General features: G+C 46.2%; 1 protein-coding gene across 1 annotated transcript in view; it reads left to right on the top strand.

Moving 5' to 3' along the window:
- The window catches only part of exoc4 (exocyst complex component 4), a 69,262-nt gene that overhangs the window by 36,914 nt on the left and 5,997 nt on the right, over positions 1-26,351 (top strand). Inside the window, exons 12-19 of the mRNA XM_003972871.3 lie at positions 5,362-5,464; positions 5,585-5,701; positions 13,687-13,823; positions 14,928-15,083; positions 16,557-16,735; positions 22,745-22,889; positions 23,964-24,142; positions 24,227-24,386. Of these exons, the coding sequence (XP_003972920.2) occupies positions 5,362-5,464; positions 5,585-5,701; positions 13,687-13,823; positions 14,928-15,083; positions 16,557-16,735; positions 22,745-22,889; positions 23,964-24,142; positions 24,227-24,386 (1,176 nt within the window). The remainder of the gene's footprint in view (positions 1-5,361; positions 5,465-5,584; positions 5,702-13,686; positions 13,824-14,927; positions 15,084-16,556; positions 16,736-22,744; positions 22,890-23,963; positions 24,143-24,226; positions 24,387-26,351) is intronic.

Raw genomic sequence — 26,351 nt, 5'->3', positions numbered from 1 at the left:
CCATTTATGGGCTCATTAGTGAAAAATGCCTCTTAGATTTTAGCCTGCGTTGCCTGTTCAATATTCACACTTTCATGACAGAAAATGTGAAATTTGAAAGCTGTTGTGAATAGAACCGTCCCAGCTTCTGTGCTGCTTTTTTTCCCATGAGACCAGAGTCCATTGCAGACCCAGCATGTGCGCATTGTTATTAAAGGCGCCGCGAGACAGCTCAGTGTTTTTTAACCAAACAAATCTTGAGCCGCTCGTCATTTGTTATGTAATTAAGATTATCTACTCCGGGTGCAGACTTTGAGAGGCATGAAAAAGTTCGCAGATGGAGGAGATCCTGTAGAAGGAATGGAGGAAAGGACCAGCCGCGGTGACGAGGCGGCGATTTGTCTTTGAGGCTCTGCGGCGTTTCGCGTCGGCAGCGTCAGCTAAACAAGGCCATCTCATTTCCTGTTGTCTGCAGGAAGCAGCTGTCTGCTGCTGCTTCTGCCGCCGCCACGACTCGGAGCCCCTGGTCATCAATCTCCTCCGTTTTAATTGGTCTGCGCCACATTGCGGCGCGCCGGCACACACGTACACATGCTGACGGAAATAGGCGCATAAATGCACATGCAAGAAATAGAAATATGGGGGCGCACACACAAACACACTGAACATCCATAGCCCGTATCTGGATACACACCTGTGTACCTTTGTGTCACTCAGAGATAGGATCACTTGAATTTCAAACATCAGTCCCTTGGCTCACATTTCTGCTTACTACATATATTGAACTTGCGTTTTTGCTAAAATGCTGCTTATATCCCGAGTGGCTATACACACCTAAGGGATTGATTAGTTCTGCTGTTCAGCATTTTTATGTACATCAACATCAGGCTTTGTTTTGTTTCTTTTTTCTCGGTTTCTGCACAGCACAGTAACATGTATTGGCGTTATATATTGGATTTCTGTTGTAATACCCAGTCGTGCACTTGTGCGTGGATAAATGAAACCCATCTATTTTAATGGGTTTTCTTCCATTTGCAGCTTCAGACCTCATACATCATCATTAATAACGTTTATGAGATATGTGTGTAATATAGTCGTACTTTTACATTAACTGTAGCTGTGTTTTGGTGGCATTTCTTGAAAAACAAGCTCTGTTAAATCAATATTTGTGTGCAGAAATTATGAAAGGCATCATAAAAAATTGCCTTATTTTGGTACTTTCTGAAAAAAAGTCCTGCATATAAACCTCATTTATACCTGCTGCTTTCAGTGTCTGCCCACAGACTGAGACTTTACTGATTACCTTGCATTTGCGTTCTCTTTTGTTCTGCTGAACAAACACCGAAAGCCTTCAGCATATGTGTTGCAGCATGAGGGGCAAGGGCAGGGTAGAAACAGCAGGGAGGCTGGTGAAGGCGTAGGTGGTGAGTAGGAAGCCCATATGTATTTTACCAGGCGCTGATGAAAATACCCACTTAATGTAACTTAGTCACACACATGCACCTCACTCCCCCCACCCTTTGTCTTTCTTATTCACACATGGCAAATCCTTCACAGGTTTCAGATGGCGCACACCAACTGGAATCTTAATTCTTCCCCAAAACCAATTGTGAAACAAGAAGAAAAATGGACTCAACTGGTCCGAGCTTAAAAAGCTGACACATTGCCATCTAGTGGTGATAGTTATTATGGAAGGATGGGTTGTGGGTCAAGATAGGAGGACTTTTTCTTCGATCTTTTAGTAGAGCTTGTTCCTAAAGCTTTTCAGCTTTTGGAATGGTTCTGTATATTCTCAGGTGGTACTTCATTAATTTTATTCTTCTGCGCTAGGGTGTGTATCGGAGTGTGCAAAAAATCAATATAAAATGTGCCGTTTGATTGGAATTAAAAACGACCGCGGTAGATCTTATTGTCTTACCCTTTGGAATGGAAGCTAATGTTGCACCATAAAACCCAAGCTGTCGCCATCCATTAAGGACCTTTTATGGCTCAGGAAAGCTTCCTGAAGTGACTGAATAGTAGTTTTATTGGCATAAGTGCTTTCAAGTGTCACTTCATGTGGCGCGTTGATCTACTGACAGGTGGCAGTTCATTTTTATATCAGTCCATGTGTGTCATAATGATACAGGCGCAGGTTTTTCCTGTCTGCACCGCGGAGGCACGTGCGTTCTCCTTCTTTTTCCTTCTAGTTCTCTCGGCTGACAGGGGCTCAGCGCATCCTGTTCTCAGCGTAGACCTCTGCAGAACCATCCCTCCTCTCTGTCTGGCAAAATCAGAATTCACCGTAGCACAGAGCTTTGCGCCGGAGGGGAATTCGAGGCGATTCCGAGACGCCGACTCGAATCGATCCCGGCCCGTGCTTATTCCTCTGTCTTTGGGAAATCTTTGTCTTTATCCCGTTTCCCTCTCAGAATCATGACGCCTCGGATGCAGATGGAAATAGATGATGGGATTCCAACCCCGTCTATTTAAAGAGGCTTTTATGACTTCAGGTTCAGTTCCCAGTGAACGATTAATTTTGTCTGCTGTTTAACGGGTTCTTTTGTCCCTGTCTGCTCTCATTTTTCAGGCCTTCATAAGTAATCGAGCTTTATCTTTTCATTTTTGAGCCAAATCTTCGACTCCGTCCAGGCATGATGCGCTCGCTCTTAATGTGCACACACAGAGGGCACGGCCTTTTCAGTTCCTTAGCCCCAAACTCGAGACTGACATCTGTTTTCTAATTATTACTGACTGATTATTACATCCAGTGGAGTGCAGTCGCTGGAGATCACTACTAAGAAACTGGATCTGGAGTCTTACGTCCGCAGCCACGTTGGTTCCTGTGGCAACCCACCCCACAGGGAGGACAGGGATTGTGAACACCTACTGAATTTGAATAGCAGGCTGGGTGTGTAAGCGCGTGGTGCCTTCAAGCGTGCCTTTTTGGAACCGGAGAGACTGCGTACGAATGATCGCTTCATAGCAAAGTGTGTCAAATTGATTTTTTTTCCTTTTCCGTTTTATGTATTCCTGCTCAATCCAGTTGTTGTTGTTCATGAAATGACAATCTTCCGGGATCCGTGTCTAAAGCTTAACCATAGCAACAGGAGATGCGGCACATGGAAATAGTTTCCAACAGCTCTTTTGTAAGACTGTGTTTGTGTTTTAATAGACATTTCAAACATTAGCTAGCATATAAAATGATTTACAGTTAATATTCAAATTAAAGGGGTTTTCTGCCATGGAAATCGATTTTTTAACAATTGTTTCAAATAAAAACTGGCCCAAAAAGGGGAAATCTACCTTCCATTGTCACAGCTGCTGAAAATTGATGAAGGTGACCCAGTCAGGGTCCGGTTCTCTGTCTAGTGAAACATCTGGGCGGTGGCGTCAGCACAGGAGATGGCCCCGCAGAAGAAGGGGTTCTGCCAAACGCACCAAAAAGGTCCATCTAAAGTGAAAAAGGAAACCGTTTTCCCCACACTTTTACCTTCAAATGGAAGAATAGAATACACTAATTGACCATTTTTTCATTATTCTTGGTGCCGTACACCCTGATAAATAGAGCATACATGCTTGTTTAACATTGCCTAATGACACGATAACAATTTAGACTGAGATTTAGATTCTCCCGAGGGACGAGTTGAAGAGCCGGGTCTTGTTTTCATTCAATCATGCAGAAGTCCAGGAGATGTGGAGAAAGCATGTCAATTTCCACCCGTGTAACGTCAAGCCTTGTTGAAGCCGAGACGTCAGCTCAGTCCAGCCGTCCTCCTAAAACGACTGGCGGCTCCAGCGTAGGAGGACGTTTTTGGGATGAAACTCTGAGCTCCAGAAAATACCTTTAAAGTATGTAGCTCTGTGCACAGCACCGGCGCTCATTTTCACTAGAAGCTGCACAGCGCTGTTGCGTCTTCAGCAGGGTTGGAACGAGTCCAATGATAATTTCTTTCAGGTGTTATTTAGGTTTTTTTTAAAAGCATCCTTATCTAATTAGCCTGTTTAAATGTACAGGGCAGTAATTTCCTGAAGCCTTTCACAAAGCTTGCTATCTTTGTTAAATTTTTTAATTTGCTTACTCGCTCTGATGAAGCTTCTGCTGCAGGTCCCAGCAGCACTTTTAGCCCACTTAGCTTGGCTCAACTTTTTTGCAGCACCCATGGGCTCAGCATCCTCATGAAAGGACCTGCAGCTGGGCTCCAGATGGCCGTCTGCATAGACAAAAACCCTTTTAGTGCCTCATCCCTGCAATATTACTCAAACGTTATCACCCCTGCCTACAAAAATCCATCTGTCCTCGTGCGGTAGGCTCGAGGATCCATCATCTCGACAGTTTGCATTGAAACATTGACAATGATGACAGGATGAGATGGATCTCGGGACAACAGCACGCACGATTCAATTGGCAGGTTTTGTCTCGTGATCGATTCGTACAAATGAAGCCGTTGGCAGGGGTTAGAATTTCTGTAAAAGGAGGCGAATTTATACGATTTATACAAAAGCGGTGCATCTCAGACCACCTTTCTTTTGACCTTTGATGGACAGACGAGTTTATCACCTTAGATTTCCACTCTGTGAGGATCGGTAAATGATTTGAAGCTTGACTTCTTCCTCTCTCGCGCGTACAAGCGCTCAAGAGTTGCTCTGTAGCCCCACCCCCGCTGTGATTGCATTTTTGCAATTGCATCTTTTTCTTTTTTCCTTTTTTTTTTTCATGCACGCCAGCTCAACTGCAGCTGATCAATCATCCGCCCCACTGGTGGATAGTTCCTGTATAGACCGGTGACGCTCTCCTCCTTTAGCCTAATTTCCAGACAATGGAGCCTTCGTTCTTGCTCTCCCTCCATCCGAATCGCTGCTAAGGCTCATTTTGTAGCTTCACTTCACCACAGATTTGTCTTCAGTTCCTTGGATAAAACATTTATCCGTGCTCTCCGTATCTCCTGCTTTCCTATAAGTTAAGGGCAAATACAATAATGCAGCTCCGTCGAAGAATCCTTTTCGTGAGGACTTTGATTTATTTGTGCATTTATATGCACTGAGTGCTTGAGGAAGCACTTTGTGTCCCGTGGTTCACCCTGTGGTGTGTTCGAGTGACCGAGGATTTTCTGACAAATGAGGTGTGCTGCGCACACATCTCGCCCATCCCATATATTAAGGCCTGACCCTGACAATACCACGTCTCTGGGGGGGGGGAAATCCACAGGCCTGCACACAGAAGCGCTGTTGATGTGAACCAAGAGTTTTCCTAAGCCGCTCGCACTCACCTAAATGTTTTTCAACTCCTGTGTCTTGACAATCACCAGCAGATTTTAACCCTCCATGTCACTTGATTCACTACATTTGTACTGTTGCCACTAAGCTGATGTGTTCCCTTGTTTTTTTGACTGTTCTGCTCAGGTTCATCCAGGAGATAGAGATGAACATGGGCCCAGGTCAGGCTAAGCAATGCCAGCTGCGGGCCTTCCTCACCTACTACATCAACGACCTCTTTCTCAACCAGGTTTGTAAAATTCAAGCCTGTCAGGTGGACACCCAGCACCCAGCAGCTGATCTGGGTGGTTTAGATTTGACGTTTAACAGCAGAACTCGAGGCTGGTGCTGAAACTGAGTTTACCGTTAGGTGCGGAATGAAATCAACAAGGACATTGAGGCAGTCAGCAAAGCAGCCGACCCTTTGAAGATCCTGGCCGGTGCTGATACCATGAAGGTCCTGGGAGTCCAGAGACCCCTGCTGCAGGTGAGGAACTCCCCAGCTTCGATTATATAGAAATACAATTGAAGTAGGGTGGAATAAAGCCCATTTCTGAGGCGGGACTAGCCCCGGCCTGCTTCCTTTGTTCATTTTTACAGTCCAAGCTAAGAAGGCAGGACGTGAATAGCCAAAGCCTTCTGTTCCGAGTGTGTACCCTGCCCACAGGTGAGCAGTTAGGAGCACTTACAAAAGAAAATCCCACGCTACCTGCTAGCCTAGCGCTGCCTCCCCTTTCTACCACTGTTCAATGGAGGAAAGATCTCCTGAGTGGACTCACCTTGTTTTGTGAGATTTCATTTAGTTCAGGTGCTGATGCCCGCGTGTGCACACACGCATGCGCACGCACGTGCACGCACGGAACGTTTAGACTTTCTCTTTCTTTGGGGGCTTTTCTTGTACAGGCCTCATCTATGAAGGGTACCAGCAAGACTTGACACCCAAACAGCATGTTTCTGAGGACCCGAACCACAAAAAAGAGAGCTTGTTAGAATAATATATTATTCTAAATTGTATTAATAATATTGGGTGTGCTTTTGAATCCCACATGAGCAAACCTGTTTGTTTTGAGAAAAATGGAACTAAACTGTAGAAGTTGTGGGCTGGGCTGTGATGAATACAGATATTGTGTTGCCTCGTGGGTGTGTTGGCTATGCATTAGTCTGCGTGTGCATATTTACGACATGTTTGTTTCTGTTAGAGTCTTCCTGCTTCTTTCATAGCGAGGGAACAGCGGTGGCAGATCATTACAGAGAGGAGACCGTGGGCGTCTGGAGTTCAGGAGGGCTTGTTTACGGCTCGGGCCCCTCCTTAACGAGCGGTGCAGCATCTTGCTAATTATGCTGCTGCGGCTAATGAGCCTTTCTGCCAATAGTGAGGAGTGCAATAGAACACTCCTTTTGTTTTGGCTTTTTGCCTTTTTAATTGGGCTGAATAAAAGCGTCTTCCTTTCTTCTCGCCCTGCCATTCACATCCCTGGCTTAGAGTGGCATTTGTTTCTGTGGTCTTTTTGGCGATGTGTTTATGTTTAAATGGGGGTTAGTTCGCTCTCTGTGTGGATGCGCTTGCATTCCAACTGCTTTGTGCCTCTGCACTGCCATTGCTATGATACTACTCTTTCCTATAATACATTTTTGAAGTCTTTATTTGCTGTCAGCGCTCTTTATAATAAGAAAACAATACTTTTTGCCACACAGAGGAGTTTATTGCACAGGAGACAGTGGTTGATGGACCAACTATAAAACTGCAATGAATAATTAGTGTTATAAGGACAGTGGTGCTGTATATAATCTTTGCCATAGTAACAGTGCGTGTGTGTGGTATTGTGAGTCTCTTTGTGTGTCTGTTCCTGCTGAATTTGTATCCATAATGTGCTTTAAGTGCCCTGATATGTTCCGTGCCAGTTGCAACCAGAGAGACCAGCGTGCTGCTCCAATCTGGGCCCGTCTTGGTAGATGAGATGGAGAAAACTCAATATTGCCACACCACATTAAACACTCTTCCACATACACCTTGGCCAGAGCCACGTATGGACCACAAGGGAGGAGGTTTTATGAATGCATCTGCTCCCTGCAAGCACTGGAGCACACATTAATGCGTGCAATAGTTCAAATCTGGGGATGGCATTGGTGTTCGGCGCGTGTGCAGTCTCTGAAATAGAGTCGAGGAGGGCCCACATGCAAATGTCCCGGCGTGCAGATAGCACTCACGTGCATTATCCCGCTGTTGCAGATTTCACACTTCCGTTCAACTCTATCAGCGATATCAAATCCAGGAGATTTATCCGCCTTGTTTCCTCCTTGCAGAATATTTATCGATACATTTCCATAACATTAACTTTTAGACTTTTAGGGCCAGATTATTAAATATATTTATGAGTTATTTGACCCTTTGTCAGTGATATCTCTCCAGGAGAATTTGAGAGTGACTTTATAAATACACTGCACACGGGTCAAGGTGAAGATTCTATATCATATCAGTCTACAGGAAGCAATATAGCGACTCCAAGCATCCAATTTATAAGTAAAATAGTAATAGGCAATGATTTGACTATCACATGGACCCAGTAGACTCAGCCGCCGTGCTAATACATACATCATGTGTGTATATTGCATAATAATGATGGTTTTATTCCTGACATTGGCTGTATATTGTCCACTAGGAGTGCGTGATAAGAGCTGAGCGGGACGACGTCTAGTTCAGTGGGAAAGGTTAACAGCCATTCATGTGTCTGTGTGATAACTAAGCCCTGGCTGATAAGTCTCAGGAGGAGCAGTGTTGTGAAAGGAAGGACAAAGGCAGCGAGGCACAAATCTGTCCCCTCGCTCTATATTTGTCTGTAGCTTATTTGTTTTCTGGTTTTCATTCGTTCCTGTTTGATCCCTTTCTTGATTCCCGCCTTTACAACTGATCATTGTTATTCTACTTGTTTTTTACAGCCCGCATCACGTCAACATACAAACGCCGGTAGCCATAGCAGCTTAATGCTATCGGTCCGGCGATGGCCTCGCCACTGATTGATTCATTTAATTAGAGTTACATCGAGGGGGGAAAGGTAGAGGTGGAAGCAGAGAGGGAGAGCTAGGGAATAGGAGAACACGGGATAGGGAGGGAATGGCCACTCTGTTGGATAGCTCCAGAGATTGGCTCCATTAATCTTCACGCAGCTTCACACGCGGGCAGCGACACAAACCTAGCAAAGCGAGCGAACGCCCCAATGCATCCGCTCTGCCCACAGGACAGGGCTGTTGAGCCACCTGCACGTCCACTCACGCCTGTGAGACCGTCCACGCGCCGTTTTATGGGACAGTTGTCGGCGCCATCAGTCAAAACCGTAATTACTGCATACGTCAGTCCTCTTCTTTCAACCAGGCATCATTCAAATGTGCCTCCTGTCCGTCAGAACAATACCCACTAAGTAGCCCTGTTGTTTCTCTCTGCCCACAGCCAGTGTCTGAGTAATATGTGCACATATTTGTCTTTTTTTCTTGATCCAGATTATGACTGAATTTGATTCGCCTCAACGACCCGAACATGGACCGTGTTTCAGAAACAGCCAGCTGCCAATCGGGGCGCTAATGATGGTGACATTTTACATTTTGGACTCACAATTGCGGCTTCGCAAAAAGGGCGGGGCAGAATCCGACGTGCACACGATCCGGGCGCGTTCGCACGACCTTTTGCCGTGCGATGTGGTGTAGGCTGTGTCTATTTGTGGTGGGGTGGATCATTTTTGTTGATTGGCTCCCCTCTATGAACACCCGATCACACACACATACGCACGCACACACACACATGCGCGGTGCTGTGATTAATGCGTGGAAACAGGGGTGTCTCTTTATTAAGGAGACTCTCAGCACCCTGCACCCATTAACACAGCAATCACAACACAATACAACTGTTAACTGCATCGGTCATGCCCTGTGATTGGGACACGAGTGGGGAGTGGGAGGAAGGTGCATATTTGGGTTGTTTGTGCACAAACATACAATACCCTCATCCAGGCTGATAATACCCCCCCTCAACCAAACTGGAATTCTCCAGATTAGGAGAAAAGTGCACCAAAAAAGTATAGTTAAAGTCTTTTGCTTTGCAGCAAAAAGGAATCATTTTATGCTTCTTCCCCGTGTCTAAATACAGTCGGGTAACTCAGTTGCTCAATAAAAAATAATTTACAAAAAATCGCCGCTTTAGTGCTTGAGTCTAAAAGTCCGGTCTCCATTTTCACCAGCTTTTCAAAGAGAAGAATTGCAATTACCGATCAAACATGGCCAGGTCTTGAGGAGTATTTGACTGCACTAGTTTTTTTACTTGTTCTGAATGAGTATTTGCAGTAATTCCATCAGTCCTTGCTGCCCCTCTGTCATTACAATGCTATTACGCAAAATAACGCGATCCGAAGCTATGCTGGTGTTTACAGAGGACTGTGGATTCTTTTAAATGCTTTGAAAGTTTTGGAGGCAGGCTCCCTGTGGAGCTTATTCCTGCTTTGCATTCTTCCCCAGTGCTCCAGGTGTAACAATTTCCACCACCAACCTTTGCCTTCTTATCTCACACCAAACACATAGACTCCCGAGGCTCAGACATGGCTTCTCTGGCCCCCATCCCGCCTCTACCTTGGCCATGTTCCTTTCCCACACAAGAGAAACCCGCTTTATTTATGCTGTTAATATATTAATATCATTCTAATAGACATTATAAATAATACGTCCCTTTCTCCACGTGGGCTAATCGAGAAGAATCCAGTCTGTCCAACAACAGCCGAGGGTGGATCGCGGTGACACCGCGCGGCTCTGCCGCTGACAGCCGCTGCGTGTGACGAGACATCATCTTTGCCTTTGGAGTGAGTGAGTTAGAGAGGGAGAAATGTCAGCTCTTCTACAAACCTGTCCTTTGGCTTAAAGGAAAGAGCCGCCCGGCTCACAGCGCCTGATAAAACCTCTTTTCTGAATAGGCAAGTTAGAATTGGTAAATGGCCGTCGTGTAGCTGCAGGCATTTACTGCCCCTATGTATTTTGCCCATACATCATTTTGAGCATGTGAACTGATGGGCTTACTGGGGAAACATATAATGCATATTCAGTTTAATGTGGTCCACAGGCATCCTTGTGTGTAAGAATTCTTCATAATTTGGCCAATAAATGATGAATTACTAGATGAAATAGAAGAATTACCTGTAAAATCTACCCACCAGAGCCTTCAATTTAATGGCCTGTGTAACATGATCACCCGTCTGTGACCACCCGTGCATGATATTTCTCCTCATCCGTTAATTACAACACCTACCACCACTTCCCTAATCTCATCAGTGGCGACGATGAGGACCATGGTGATCATGATAATGTAGGTTCTCTTAATTAGTCGGTTTAGTCTCTTTGACAGCAACGGTCGACACAAACGGAACGAACACAACAATAGCGTTGTTTTACACTTTTTATCTGTGCGTGAAACATTGACGTTTGAGTTAATTAAGGCGCTGTCAAAGAGGAGAAACGTACTACCGAGATGTCAGCGCTAAAGCAAACCTTAACATAAACCTGCTAGCATGTTCAAGCACACACAGAAGCGTGTGCAGTGGTGGAAGGAGCAGACGTGCGAGGGCCATCCGGTGCGCGTCAGGGGATCCGCGGCTCCGTTCTGACTTTGATGAATGATCTGTCAAGATGTTGTCCCTCTCTGTGTCCAGCTCCCCCGTTACAGGGAAGGACAGCCTGCGCGCACGTCTGGGACACACTTGGGGAGTAGGGGGGTTATTACTGCATGTGTCCTTGTTGGCGTGGGTGTGGGCAGTCGTGTTAGCGCACCGCTAAACGTGTGATATTCTGGCAACCCGCAGTCACACGTCAGTGGCGCCGACGGACGTTACACAAATCAGTGGCTCGGGGTCAGGCTGCGAGGTTAAACACTTTCACCCCTGCTGTTTTAATGGGAAAGTCTATGATCTTTCCCCTCCTCCTCCATTTTAGCTGTTAAAATCATTATGTAGATCATTATTAGCATTTAGCTAATTAAGTGCTTGGGTAAAGAGAAAGCATCCTGGTAGTCACAAAGCATTTTCCACTATATTAGTCATGTTCCTGCATTCTGCTTTTTACTCACTCAACCAAAGGAAACCACCACTTTTAGTAGCCAAGGGAGCTTTCTGTATGGATGAGCATCCATTAACATCATTCTTTTTGAGCTGATGCGCTGCTGTAAGTGCTAGCAACGGTTTGTTGCTGCCATTAAACCAGTGTGACTGCGGCCTTCATTTCTGTCTTCGCCACAGCAGTTTGCCCCTGCAAATTTCTCCGGTCCATTTGCGACGCAGCACTCTAATCTCGCCTTGAAGCCGCTGCTTTTACATTGGAAGAATGTGGAAATAGCGCTGGTAGCGCTCAGTTTCAAGGATAACACGATATTGTCAGCTAGAACTGCAAGAAGTATAATGGTGTTTTTCACATAATCAAGCAGTGTGTTGACCTTTTAAGCACGGGACACATTAGGGCGAGCGCTAAAATAGACGTAAGCAAGGACGCCTCCCTTGAGGACGATGCCTCCTATATAATGGTCAGCTCAAATAGAGGAACCGGAACAGAACACACTCCCTCCACCACTCTCAGTCACACTCTCTCAGCTTCCCCTTTCTCAGCCTGTCCCTTGATTACTTTTTAATGATTTCTGTAGCCTGAGACAAATGGCTGTGTTAAATGAGCAGAATTAGACAAGGGAGCCGAGTGCGAGAGCATTTGTTAGAGCAGGAGTAATGGATCAAGCATACATTGTTTACTCTTTTCCATTAACTGGCTCGGCCTGCTATTGTGCTCCCTGGCCTGGAAAGCAGGAACAGAAGGCCAATTGTATCATATATAACAATTTTATGCAATTTTCCTTTCTTTTATTGCATCGGAACATTTGAACAGAACGTTTAATTGCGCAAACTCTGCATTTGGAACTCGGCCTCCTGTAACTGGGCGACACCACACGGCTCGATGCGCTCATTATTGATCATTAATATGAATGATTAATGTCACAACGCAGTCCTCTGCAGCGGCGCTGCTCTGCATGGCATCCCACTGTCAGTCTGTCCTTGTTGTTGTTTACCACTCCGGCCGCTAACTGCTGCGGTAGCTGCCATTCGTCGAGCGCACCCTCCTGCGGGGTCCGTGTGTTTTGCTTTTTGTCGTACCCTGGCAGGTTGCCATGGAGTCAGGCGTGGACAGTAAAGCGTGCTCCCTTGGCAGCGACGAGGCCTTGGTTAGCGCTCCACGGGCAGAAGCGCCGCTATGGATCATTACTCCCCTCATCGGAGCGGGTGCTTTTCAGGGGTGTGCGCGCATGTGCGCACGGTTTTCTGGCTGCGACAGAATGAGGGAGCCGAGGGGGGGTAACTGATACACAGAAAAAGCTATTAATATTAATGACATTGGGTGTCTCTCAATACGTAAAGATAAGCAACAGTCACTACTGCCCCCTACAGTCACAACTAAATATGAGAGACGGGTATTATACATAAACTATTTTCTTACCCTCAAAATGAGTCATAAGTATGACGGTGGTGCTAGCTTTATTCTTCTAAGCGCTAGTGCTGATGTTAATGTGTTTTAGATGAGCGCATGCTAACCAAACTGGAAAAAACCGTTTGGTTGTCCCAAATGTGTCAGAAGGGCACAATAAAGCGTCGTTTTTTTGTTGGTTTTTTTTTGCCTGCATATTCTACTTCATTTAGTTGCAGCTTCCACAGATCATTTGCATTCCACTATCACTGGAAAAGCTATTAATTTTTCTATTTCACAGCTAAACAATGAACCCCCATATTATGTTTACTTTGGAAGAACAGCGATATGAACGTTAAGCATCTGCAAATTATGAATATAAATGATATTTTCAACCTTCCTCCCGGGGTATATTTGCGCTGAATATATGCTCCCCGCAGCGCGTCTACCTCAACAGCTGAAGTGTGCTTCAGAGTGACTGCAGCCAGGCTAATGGCAATATCACCGATTTTGAAGATGTAGGATAGATTGTTAAAGTGCTGGGTGCCAGCAAACGGGAACACGCTGCATTGTAATCTCATTTAACAGCTTCAGTATTGCTCAAAGGTGTGCTTTTTCACACATTGTGTGTATGTGTGGGTGCGTCTGGAGATATGAAGCCTCTGCGCTCTTCCTGGGCCAGCTATTAGTCACGCAGGAGTGGCTAATCTGTAATGGCTGCTGTCACAGCCCCGCAGTGGCTCCTGGTGACGGGTGCGCTGTGACAAATGCTCATGCTCTCACTTGCAGCCTCTGAAGACGCCACACAGAAGTTCAAAACATCCACAAATCTGTGCGCTTACATGCAAGGAGCCCGGCAGAGTGTTGAGAATGTTGCAGTTTTGGTGGGGGTTCTTTATCATAACTCATTTCAGCATTTGCAATCAAAGTTGTGTTTTTCCCCATTGACCTGTGAATGAAGCTGTTCACTCAATAGCGTCCTCTCGTTTTTGCCTCCAGAGCACAGTGGTCGTGGAGAAGTCCATCCAGGACCTGATGAACCTCATGCAAGACCTGAGTACCTACTCCAACCAGTTCCTGGAGATGGTCTGCGACAAGCTAAAAGAGTACAAGGACATTTGCAACACGGCCTACAGGTAATGCTGTGCTGTGCTCCGTGATATTGATATTTGGCGAGGGTTCATGATCAGGGAGCGCCTCAACTTGATGAAGCTAAGCCATGTTGGGAAAAAAGATGCTTTTTACAACCAGCATGTGTAAATCCGTCAAGGAAACCACTGAAGGAATTGGCTGACTGAGCATGAAATATGTTGGTCTTGGCAAAGCCTGTCTGTATTTCCTCCTTACATCCGTATCTCCTTCCAATAACATGAAGGTGCCTAAAATACAAACTAAAGCTTTAAGAGACACAAAATCAGATGGACATGCTCACTATTGCAGGTTATCTGTACGCCCTGGTCGCATGTAACACCTGTCCAGGTAAAGGGGGGCTCCAGAAAGTGAGGGTTTGAGAAAGGGGGCGATTCAAGGTGCTACCATGGTGTCTCCATCTGGAGAGCGCCAGGGGTCATTTTGGGATCTCTAGCACCCAAGACAAGCCCAACAGTGGCTGTCAGCGGTGTGTGTTGTGTATTGATGTTCCCATGCGTGTGCACCTCTTAAACAAGACGGGCCCGAATTACAACACCACCACTAAATCCAGACACACGCACACAAAGCAAATGCACGGCTGTCTGCTAAGATTTGCCTTCACACCAAATCAGAGCAGTCGTAACACTATTTTACATGTCAGCACCTGAATACCAGCGATAATCCTCAAATCTGGCTGACTTTAATGATTATACTAATTCCCAGCCACACAGCTCTATCTTAGCAACATTTGGGTGCACTGCCATGAAATTTGGAACATGTCTCCTGCATCCGGAGAGGGTTAATCCAGACCATCCGGATCCTTTCATTTATTTATTTTCCTCTTTTCCGCACAGCCATCAGCTGAGAGAACCCTTCACGATTGGATCCCTCTGAAACGCCCCATTTAGCAACGCTTTAAGGATGCAAAACTCATACTTAAGTAAAGGCAACTGCTGTGAGACACCGCTGATATTAAACACAATATTTAAGCGTCTCTGCGTCGCACCTTGAAATAATGAGAAGCAAAGCTTTTCTCATCTGCGTCCATTATTGAGCACAAAGGCACTGTAATGGTTTGGTCTGTGTTTTGTGCGTCGGTGTGTTCTCAGGGCCGTCGTGCAGTGTGAGGAGAAGCTCACTATCAGTGCTTCCTGGTCTAAAGACGAGGACATCAGTCGTCTGCTGCAGTCGCTCCCCAACTGGGCGAACATGACTCAGCCCAGGCAGACTCGGCAGAAGAGAGAGGACGAGGAGGACTTCACCCGGTACGTCCGCGTCGAAAAACACGCGCTTACCATGCGTTTCCTCGTGCACGTCCGGAAAAATCAAAATACAACTGAGGGCAGACGCCTATGAGTGGGGGAATGTACTTGTTTCCACTTAAGTCACCCGCTGCCGACGAGTGGAAACAGATGAAGAACAAAATGAGAAAATACACCGAGAACAGATGTAGGCAGTTGCGGTTGGGGTGTGTGTGTGTGTGTGTGGGGGGGGGGGGGGTTCTTATCAAAATTGCCTTTGAATGTGCGCACTCTTCAGGGAACATTGGAGCTCATCGGAGCGGAATAGTGAAGTAAATAAATAAATTGGTTATGTGGCCAAAGAAAGTCAATCTGTTGTGTGCACACGCTTTCACACCCCCTCCCTCTCTCTCACACACACACACACGCGCGCGCGAGTGCACACACGGACGCACACAAGCGCAGTGAGATAGCAAAAGACCATAAGGCTGTTTGATTTAAGAGCAGTAGATGTTTTCATCAGTATGAAAGGGGGATTAGTGTCTCCACGACTGGCAACCTCGATGCTTTAATAACGTTTCACTAATAAGCCACGCTTGCCGATGTGTGGGTGAGGAAAAAGTGTGTGGTTTTCTCTTGCCTTTGTTGTTCAAAGATGAGTCTGAAATGTGTTTTCAACATGAGAGACAACTTGGCTTCTCTGTCTGTCTGTCTGTCTGTGTGTCTGTGTGTCTGTCTGTGTGTCTGTCTGTCTGTGTGTCTGTCTGTCTGTCTGTGTGTCTGTCTGTCTGTCTGTCTGTCTGTGTGTCTGTCTGTGTGTGTCTGTCTGTGTGTGTGTCTGTCTGTGTGTGTGTGTCTGTCTGTGTGTGTGTGTGTGTCTGTCTGTCTGTGTGTCTGTCTGTCTGTCTGTGTGTCTGTCTGTCTGTGTGTCTGTCTGTGTGTGTGTCTGTCTGTGTGTGTGTCTGTGTGTGTGTCTGTCTGTGTGTGTGTCTGTCTGTGTGTCTGTGTGTCTGTCTGTGTGTCTGTCTGTGTGTCTGTGTGTCTGTCTGTCTGTGTGTCTGTGTGTGTGTGTCTGTCTGTGTGTGTGTGTCTGTCTGTGTGTGTGTGTGTGTGTGTGTCTGTCTGTCTGTCTGTCTGTCTGTCTGTCTGTCTCTCTCTTTTTTTTCCTAACACTCTTCATCCACATGTGCATCCCTCCCCTCTATCTCAGTTAAGGTTTTTATTTTATTTATTGCTGTACACTACATTGCTATTTGTCAGTCCTCCGTCCTTGTGTATATAATAGGCTTATGTTTATGTGTAATTAATGGAGGCCAATCATGTAACTAATAACTGGAAACCTGGAAGTGTGACTGTTTATAATTTTATAGTTGGTGCTCCCTTTATTTGCCCTGTCAGTCATTTGGATTAGCAACATCAAGTGCTGGTGAAATTCAGTTTTAATTGCACTATTTTATCGACTTCCTTCTAATCGCGCTGACTTTCGGCATCATTCAGGGCAGCTTTTGCGAAGGAGTCGGAGGTGCTCACGGGCAACTTGGGAGACAAATTGATCCCCCAAAATGAGATCCTGCGTGACGTCAGTGACCTGAAGGCTCTGGCCAATCTTCACGAGAGCATGGAATGGCTTGCTGCCCGCCTCAAGGCATTCTTCACTAACTTACCCCAAACGTCAGGTGAGTCCATCTTTACGTCTGAACCACAGGGGATTTGGGATAATGGCCCAGAAACACAGTCTGGTACGAGGGCCTGCAATGATGCTCATATGATCTGGTTATTGTAAACGCAGTCTAAAATTCCCTAAAACTGCTTATTGGCTGCAGCTCCGGAGCTAACCTTCAATTCGAACACCGATCCAGATGGAAAAATCCCTCACATTCAAGATTAAATCTGGAGGATGAGCTTCTCTGCATCCTTTTTGTTTAGAAATACAGAAAATGGGAAACCAGTTCTCCACATTAGCAGTCCGTAGACTCACTGTTCTCAAAAGTGCTTGTATACAAGTGAATGCCTCTGCATCTTGGTGCAGCCTGTAGCTTCAGAAGCTTCTGGATCACTTCACCAATTTTGTGCAGCGCTGAGTTTGTCTGGCTGCAGACAAATCTGAGCCTCACCTGGAATTTTAGGCGCCTTTTAAAAAACATCCTGCTGGAATGAGGACCCCGATGAGACCACTCCTTTTAACATTAGAGGGAGGATAATGTTTGTCTTTATGGCAGCATAGTTGTTCCTTCTGCTGTGTCTTAAGAATATTGAAAAGCGCACAACCAGAATTAACAATAATACAATGCAGGACAAGCGTTTTGAGGTTCATTTATATTTATATTTTGCGGGTGCATTACTGTATGCAGAGCAGCGGTCAGATGTTGCCGCGATCCTTCTCTACCTGTGGCTCATTAAGTTCTTGTTAAAGTGCATTATCACACACTCATTACCTTCTCTATTGGAGTTTGCCAAAGAGCACTTGTCTTTCTCGCTCTCTCTCTCACACACACACGCACACACACACACACACTTTGATTATCCACTGCTTTGCCTCTGCAAATGTGAGCACATTTCGCTGTTTAACAAGTTATTGTTAATCCCGTCTTTTTTCATTGTGTTCCAACATCATCAAGGTGAATTCCAAGTGTTCTTTAGAACACTGCAATCTTTGCTTTGTATAATAAGGAGTCCAACCACATCACACGCCACAGAAGTCGCCGTATTTTGGTTTCAGCGTTAGATTATTGTGCCGCAGCACTCTGGAGAGCCTGGGCTGTGTTCATCGCAGCGCCTTGGTCCTTAGGCAGAGCTCTGGTAAATTATGCACCTTTCCTAGAGGGATCGAGAGGGAACGCCGTCCTTATCAGTCATTGTCACGACTCTCTAACTTCAGTGCTGTGATTGCTCATTGAACTTTTTGCTGTTCATATCACCAGCCCTCTTTTGGACATAAAATAATTGGGAATATTCTTATTTGGGCTTGACTTCACTATCTCTTTATAAACTCGCCTCTCACTCTCACACCAGCTTTCTTCGTTTATTCACAGATAAGAATTCAATAAAAGTTAGGAAGGGATGTGACATAATTATCATTAATTCTGTCGGCTGGCACTAATGGGAAGGATGGGGCACTCACTTATCGTGCCGGGACAGCTTCCGCATTGTTCGTTATTTAGTGTTTGCTGAGCTGATGACGGACTACGTGCGCCGGTTCGGGTGTTAGCGTGCGCGCTCACGTGTGTGTATACATAAGCATGAATTTTTAAGATGAGACAAGGCTATGGCGGCGAAAAGGGACCCCCACCTTATCTCCCCCTCCCCCCGCATCAAGTCTCGGCCTCTCTAAATTGGATTTTATATTACAGAAGCAGTCAGGTATGAACAACTCATTTTCCACTCCCTCTTTTTGCTTTTTCTCTTCTCCCATTCTCTCTCTCTCCCTCTCCTTTTTTGACTTTTGTGTTCCCTTCTTCCTCGTCATGTCGCTCTTGATCTTTGTTTCTCCGTTTCTTTTCTCCTTTCCTTCCCATTGCTCACACTCAGAACGTGCTTTTTTTCCCCTCCTTTCCCGTTCAGTGTGACTGGGTGATCTCTGCTTTAGTCATCGCCCGGCATGATTGAATCCCCCCGTTTGTGTCGTGGAACCCAATGCTGTGATAAGAATGATAACAATTCCCCCCCCTCCCCCTCCTCGTGGCGCTGAATCTCAATTCATCATCAAGTTTATTGAAGTGGTCTGACTGACCATATTTGCCCAATAACTCGGCTCTAAATGGAAAGGCCAATGTCAGCTTGAGGTGTGAGTTTCTATATGAATTTTTAATATTTGACATTGCGTCACGCTGTTGGATCCTTATGTACAAACCCTGCACAGATCAAGAAGAGTGAGGCAGCATTTTTTGCGAAAGTTCATGTTTCCTGCCAGCATGTTTGTGTTGATTCCAGCCTGTGCTGCTGGCTTTATAAAATAAGTATGCGCTCTCTTGGGACCGCATCCCTCCTACTTTGGATCGTTTGTAGAATTCCCTTTCTTAACCTTCACCACTGTGAGTTCCCTTCAGCAAACCTCCATTTAACAAGGCAAGCTGAGTAAGGCCAGATTCTTATTCACTTCACAGGCTTCGGGGACAATTTGCAGCATGAGCCGGTGGTTCTGTTTGGAATATTTTCTTTTGTTTGGTCCCTCAGGGCGGGGTTGTTGAGAGCCTTTGTTGCCATGTGAGGCCATAAAGCAATCTGCGCGTCTTTGGATATCACAATATTTCAATCATCCCTATATTTAATATCTGCCTTCCACTCCCCCTTTTTTGTCTCTGGACACAAGTTCACATCCCCCGGTGCACCATGTACATTCTTTACCAGAGGCATCAAAATAATTAATAACTCCTCTCTGCTCCTCGTCAGTCGTTTATGAATCATTCATCAGACCATCCCTGCAGGATACTGTCTTTTGCTTATCTGCCTTATTCTGCTCCTCTGTTGAGGAGAAGGGAACCTTGTTCCGTATTTGCAAAACAGATCACATTTCATCCGCTATTTAGTGTCTGTGTTTGTCAGTTCAGCAGACAATTGAATTCATTTCCTCGACGGCATCACGCCCAGGTCGTACGGTGCAAGATGGCGTCGACTCTTCACGTATGTATTTGCCTGGATGTGTCCGTCATCATTTTTCCGCTTAAAGGTCACTTTCTTGTCATCTACTACAGAGGCGTTGAAACTAATTGGATGAACTCGCTGGTACGTGCAGGCTTTCATAAATGGATGCGCGAGGAAAAAAGAGGCAGAAAGTTGTCACTCCGGACCAATGAGTCGTCTCCTTTCTCCCGTCTGTCCCCGACTCTAATGGAGCCCCCCCATGCTGCGATGCCTCCCTCGCATCATCAAAGCGGCGCAGGCAAGGGGGCGACAGGAATCCATTTTTTATTTGTGCACGCGCATTTGTTTCATGGAAGCCCCCCGGAGAGGCTCCCAGCAGTGGTGCCACACCAAACCCCTCCCCTACTTTTTTTCCCACAGCCAGTGAGTGAGATGAAGAAGAAAAGCCTCAAAGTTAGTTTTTGCACAGATTTGTCTGGCTGCATCCGCGTTTGCCCGCGATGCCCACAGGCAGCAGAGGTGGAACCCTGCTAAGCACCCTCCTGCACACACAACCTGAAGAAAAGAGAAGCACCGAGAGTTTAATTGTCCGTGTCAGACAGTTGTACATTTATCTTCTATCGGCTGCTTTGTGGAGAACTTGGAAGTGCAGGTTGACAAATATGTTAATTATGCAGTTGGCCCACTGCTCGGTAATATTACTGTTCCTTTCTCTATGGAACATAATCATGTCTTGCCTCATTTGGTGCTGCTTACATTTTATTTTATGGGTATTTTTCCGTCAGTGGTTGCTGTTAGTTTGAGTGTCCGCCGGTGCGTTGTGTATCCGTCTATCTGATGAGGTGAATGAAGAAAATCGGCTGAATAAAACCAAAGTCTCGATTATTGGTTCAGACTCACCTGGATTGTTTCTTCTGTCCCACTCAGGTGGATTAATATCGATCTTCCAAACCCATCCATCTATGATGTGTTCACTGACGTTGAAGATAAAGATGGAGCTTCACTCTCCGTTGCTAATTACTAATGTTTTATGAGCAATTCCATTTATATCTGAGATGGGTATTTGTTACAGAGCTGTCTGCATCCTGGGGTGAGGAGGGAGCGTTCCCTAACGAGCTGACTTCAGCACTTTTTCCATAAACGACAGCAGAGATTGAAATCACGTATTTGATCCGTGCACCGCACCACAGGCTGGACTCCAATGACTCCTGATGCTTGAGTCGCTCGTTCGATAACGCTTGTCAACACAGCACCACTTATATTCGTTTTGGATTCAAACCAGCATTATGAACATTGATTACTGACATGTACAGAATTCTCTGCGGCAGACTTCTCTTTCTTTTGAAATTTACCAAAGCGGTGGAATAAACCGGGCTTCTTCACGGAGCGATGTGTCACATTGAAGCGCTAACAAGGTTAGAAACTTAAGGGCTCTTTCGACTGAGACAGTCTTTTCATCGAAGGACTACCGCTTGTTACTGGACAAACCACCTGCAGCAGCCGATCGTGCACTGCAGCGTCCACCCACTCAAGTTACCAGGAGTTTTCCCGAAGACACTTAATTAGCAAGTCAGATCCTAGAAGCAATATATGCGCACACATTTTCGCAACGCACGTACAACCTTTTTACAAAGAAATACAGTCCCCAGCTTTCGTCTCCATGTGACCGTGGATACCATATTAGCAGCTGTCCCACCGATGCCACAGCGGTCCTGAGTGTGTTTGCTTGGCTGATTGGATGCCACGGCCCGACTTCTTTGCTGTTTGTCTAAGCTAAAGGCGTTTCATGTTATCAGGAGCTGATTTACATGAAATAGAAATTGGGTCAGGGAAATGTGTTCACTACATCATATATCCATAGCTCACAGCTTTAAATAGGAAAGAATTGCTCTAGTATGAAACACTGCAGCCTCGGTGATTTCAACTTGTACTGGCGCTTCAAAAGTGGATTTTTTAGCAGGATGATGACAGATTGTAATGTGTGCTGTTGTAGTTAAGTGTTTTTGAAGCGTTGCAGCCCTTTGAATGCGGTGGCCGCGAACATCTGTGCCGCTCCAGACCAGCGTTAGCAGCAACTATCTGCGGCCATCTGGATGCCCTCGCAGCGTGGTGACAACGGCGCATGCTGCATCTGCAGGCTTCTGCAGGCACATTTATTCCACAAGAGCAGGAGGAGAAACAGATAACCAGCGTTGGCCAGGGCACACACCAGTCAGTGCAGCCCTCAGCTGCTGTTGCAGGCTCCCGCCGTGCAGGCGCCTGTAGGAGTGCAGCAGAGGGGTGTGCCAGTGCCTGTAAATCCATGCCCCTCCGTTTTACTGGATATGGGTCCAAAGTGTTTGTCACATATGGGAAAGACAGATTGTACGGCTTATTTCAACCTGTTTTCCTTCCTGTCACGTCGTGTGCATGTGCGTGTATGTGCACGTGCTTGACCTTCTGAAGGGTATGAAGAGTAACTGGGGAGCTGGCTTTAATGGCCGCACATTGATTGTGGACCCCTGCATTGCCCCCCGCTCTACAGTCACTCCTCTCTCTCTCACACACACACACACACACACACACACACACACACACACACACACACACACATATTTGCCTCATTGACCAACTAGACTTACAGATGAGTGACGGGGCCAATTTCTCTCCCTTTCCCTCTCTGGCTAATTTATGGCCATTGATCTACGCTGGGGTGAATTTATATACCCTCATCACATTCTTGTGCTCGCTGTTTTCTCACACACTTGTGTTGTATACAATACAGAGCAATGACACACGCCCCTGCTGTCTCAGCACAAGCGGTGCGATGAAAGTCCACGACCACGCTGACCACGCTCTTGGCGTGGAGCTGATGGCCCTCCTTTGTGTGGACTCCTTCAGCTAGTGTCATTTCCTATGATGTGACATCACCTTGGGAGGCCAGAACATTATGCATCGGCACCAAAGGGTCACAGGAATATGATCGAGTGGTCAGGATTCAAGGTCCAATCCAAACATTGAAGCGAAGAATGGGCTAAGAATGGTTCCCCTTGTTCGTGATGCTTTCTTTAGTGCGCTTGTCCTCGAGGGCTAAGACCTCCCTGCCTTCTGCTCTCCCCATTTAGGTGCGCCCCTTTGCTCAGCGGACAGCCAGGTGATTGGTGAGAGTGAGAGGAGCAGAGAGCAGATCCTCCAGACATTGAACGACCTGTCAAGGGGCTTCCAGGACATTGCAGACCGTTGCCTCCTGGTGTTACACCTGGAGGTCAGGTAGGTGGAGGTCGAACACACACCTCTCTTCCATTTAAGAAATGATGCCTGTCTTCACATAGGTTTTAGATTTGAAGTGTCAGAGAGTCGACATCATTTGATGGTCATAGGCATCATTGATGGTGTCGCATGTCTACCCCGAATACATAAATTAAGACGTGTATACCTTCCTATGATTGGAGAGACAATCCAAGTTCATTTACCACATCATAGACCCTCAACCCCCATACGCCAACCTTAATAGTCTTCCATCATCCCTTTCTCGCTCCCTCCCTGCAGACTATTGTGTAGCTTATGCAATATTGTTTATGATTCCAGTAGAAAACCCTCCCCGAGGCTGATGTCTTGCTGCCACAGTCCATTGACTCTTCCCATCTAGCGAATTTCCCCTGATGGTGGTACCGGCTAAATGAAGCCACGAGGAAGAGCGCAAGCGGGAATGAAGGGATTTGTGAGGAAAAGAGGGTGGGGGGTTTAAAATGGTGCCGAGGGTTAAGGTGGGGTCACACGCCAGCTAAGTGTGAGAAACAATTGAATGAAGGGATGGAGAAGAGGATGGAAGCTTTGGAGAGGTGGGACCGTTGTGAGCGTCGCCCCCGGCTGAAGACGCACTGGCCTTTTTCTGGAATTGCCGAGTCATGATAATAATAACAACAACTGTTAATCACACTTGGCATTTTATTGATAGTGTGGTGAAATTAGACGAATGTAATTTCACCGGACGAAGACAAAAACCCTTGAGGGTTTCAAGCCTGACTGGAGCTGCCTTGGATGGCCAAAAGCCTGATCTGTGTTTGTTCCTTATCAATTTTCTTTTGAAAACTATCATCATGCACACATAAAGAAGCGGGGGCCGGTGGGCATTAATACACACTCTGAAAGGCTTTCAGCACAACATTGACAACGTCGTGGAGCTCAGAAAAGAGGGCAACACTCACCAATACACAATCAAATACTGATTTCAGCTCTCAATGATCTTTTTTTCCGCCTTTTTTCTACCCTTTGTCTCCACTCAGTTTTCTGTATGTCAGAGAAAAATCTCTGTTTTTGTCATTTCTCCCTGCTTCAATCCAGGGTGCACTGCTTCCACTACCTGATCCCCCTGACCAAGCAAGGCAACTACGCCATTGTGGCCAACATGGAGAGCATGGACTACGACCCGCTGGTGGTCAAACTCAACAAGGACATCTCGGCCATCGAGGAGGTGATGGGGGCCGCCCTGCAGCAGCACAAGTTCCAGTACATTTTTGAAGGTCTGCACTGGAGCGCCCCTGTTTCGTTGCACCATGTTGCTCTGGCAGCCTCTGATTTCACCCTCTCCTGTTCCCTCACGCTAGGACTGGGACATCTTATCTCCTGTATTCTAATAAACGGAGCGCAGTACTTCAAGAGGATCAGCGAATCCGGTATTAAGAAGATGTGTAGGAACATCTTTGTCCTGCAGCAGAACCTGACCAACATCACCATGTCCAGGGAGGCAGACCTAGATTTTGCCAGGTAAAGGTCCCCTCGCGTTTCCAAAGCAACTGTCAAGCTTTAACGGGTTCCCCCAATATTTAGCCATTAGCAGCAGGCTCTCCCTCCTGGAGACCGTTTCCGCGTCATGGTTAATAGAATCTCTGCCTCTAAATGCCGCCACTGCTACATAACAGGAAGCTGGATTTATTTGCATTCACAATGCTGTGAGCCTTTAGAAGCCAACACACCTGGCACATTATCAGCGTGGAGCGTTAAAGCGGCAAATTGAGTGTAAAACGAATGCAGGTGAAAACAATTGAGATCCTGGTCTGAACCCGCTCCAGTCATGGAAGTATGGGCAGATGTGAACTATGTCCCCAGGCCTAAAAAACAACTGTATGGGCCACACAGATGGTCGCTCCGGTTTTTATAGATTTGCCATGTGTTGTCCAGCCTTGACAACCCTCCCACAAGTCAGAAATAGTCGGGTATCTTTGTAAATATGAGGAACGGATATGAGTTTAGCGTTGATTGTTTGATATTTAATCTCTTTGCGGGGCTCGTGTCCTTGCCAGGAGCAAAGATGTGAGAGGGACGGTGATGACAAAGATGGAGAGAGGAGAGAAATTCCAAAGCCAAAGTTGTCGAAATGATGCAGCTGCAAAAAAATATATATCTAGATGATTTGGAGACAATAGAACAACGAATTACAGATATGAAAGCCAGATGGCAAGAAAGAGAATTACTCTGCCTTTGTTTTCCGTCTTTGAGTGATATCTGTATTTATTTCCCCAAGGTAATCCAGTGGGGAAACTCCTGGGACAGACTTTGCATTGGGAAATGGGTCTAACCGTGTCGGCCACCTTGTAAAGGAGCGTCCAGAGTTTAATTAGCTCCTGGAAATGTTTGCAGAGATGTCACGCTAGAGGTGACAAGCGTCTGCGCCGTTTCTGTTTGGACGTTTGCACGGATGACACAACGGCGTTAATGCAAACCAGGAGGAAACAAAAAGCAAACAGAAGTCAGTTTAAATGACCTGGACCGGACTGGCTGCATTGGCCCCTTGATTAGTATGTTATTTCTACCCTCTGTCACTTTTGATCAGGGAGAAATAACAGCTATGGGTCTGGGCTTTCTGATTGCGAGACGTGGGCGGTCTGATTGGGAATTGCAGGCCGCATTGTTTACAGATAGATGGCGTTCCGGATTGGCATCAAGACAACGCCGAATCTTGCATGTGGCACTCGCACCGACTGCTTCTCCCATTCACGCGCTGAAACTCAGCCAAGCCAATCAGCTCTTTTTTTTTTCTTCTTAAATCACCATATTCATGTCGAGGACGTAAATATTCATGGAGTCTGCGGCACACACCTGTGCACAGAGGTGACCCCTCCTGCCTGGATGAGACCGTATTCAAGTGGAAACACGGATAAAATGATTGCATTTGTAGCAAAAGTGAAAATTCTCTTGTTTTTTTGGCTTTTGTCTGGCGTGCATGACAAAAGCAGACATCCACACTTGGTGTCCCTGGATGGGAAAAAGGGGGGTAAGAAAGACCTGAACAAGGACACAGAAATAATCATTGATCTAAGGAGAGCCCTGGTAACAGCACTGCAGAACGCACCACCACTGGCTCACTCCCAGATCATAAAGAAGAGTGGGGAAACAGTGCCATCTGCTGGCTGCCGCTATTCCTCCGCGTCGTCCAACTGTCGGTACCTATAGCCCGTCAATGGTAAAGTTACTTCGAGTGTGTGAGCTCATGTATTTGCATGGCAGCATTCTATGGTGGTCTGTTGCATCTCAGCCAGGCGTTTGGCACCAGTATCAGTTTGTGAGTAAAGGTCAAAGGCGCATATGCATACTTAAAACCTGACAAACAGACACACACCATCTGTTCGGAAACACTTCAGTGGCTGCAGAACCGTGCGGTGTCTGGTGTGTGTGTGTGTGCACGTCTGCGTCCCACAACACAGGAGACAGTACTAGATGTGAAAATCTTGA

The sequence above is a fragment of the Takifugu rubripes genome, chromosome 18 (assembly GCF_901000725.2).
Source record: "Takifugu rubripes chromosome 18, fTakRub1.2, whole genome shotgun sequence".
NCBI classification, from domain to species: domain Eukaryota; kingdom Metazoa; phylum Chordata; class Actinopteri; order Tetraodontiformes; family Tetraodontidae; genus Takifugu; species Takifugu rubripes.
The sequence above is the reverse complement of the archived record's forward strand: the minus strand, read 5'-3'. Positions and strand labels throughout refer to the sequence as shown.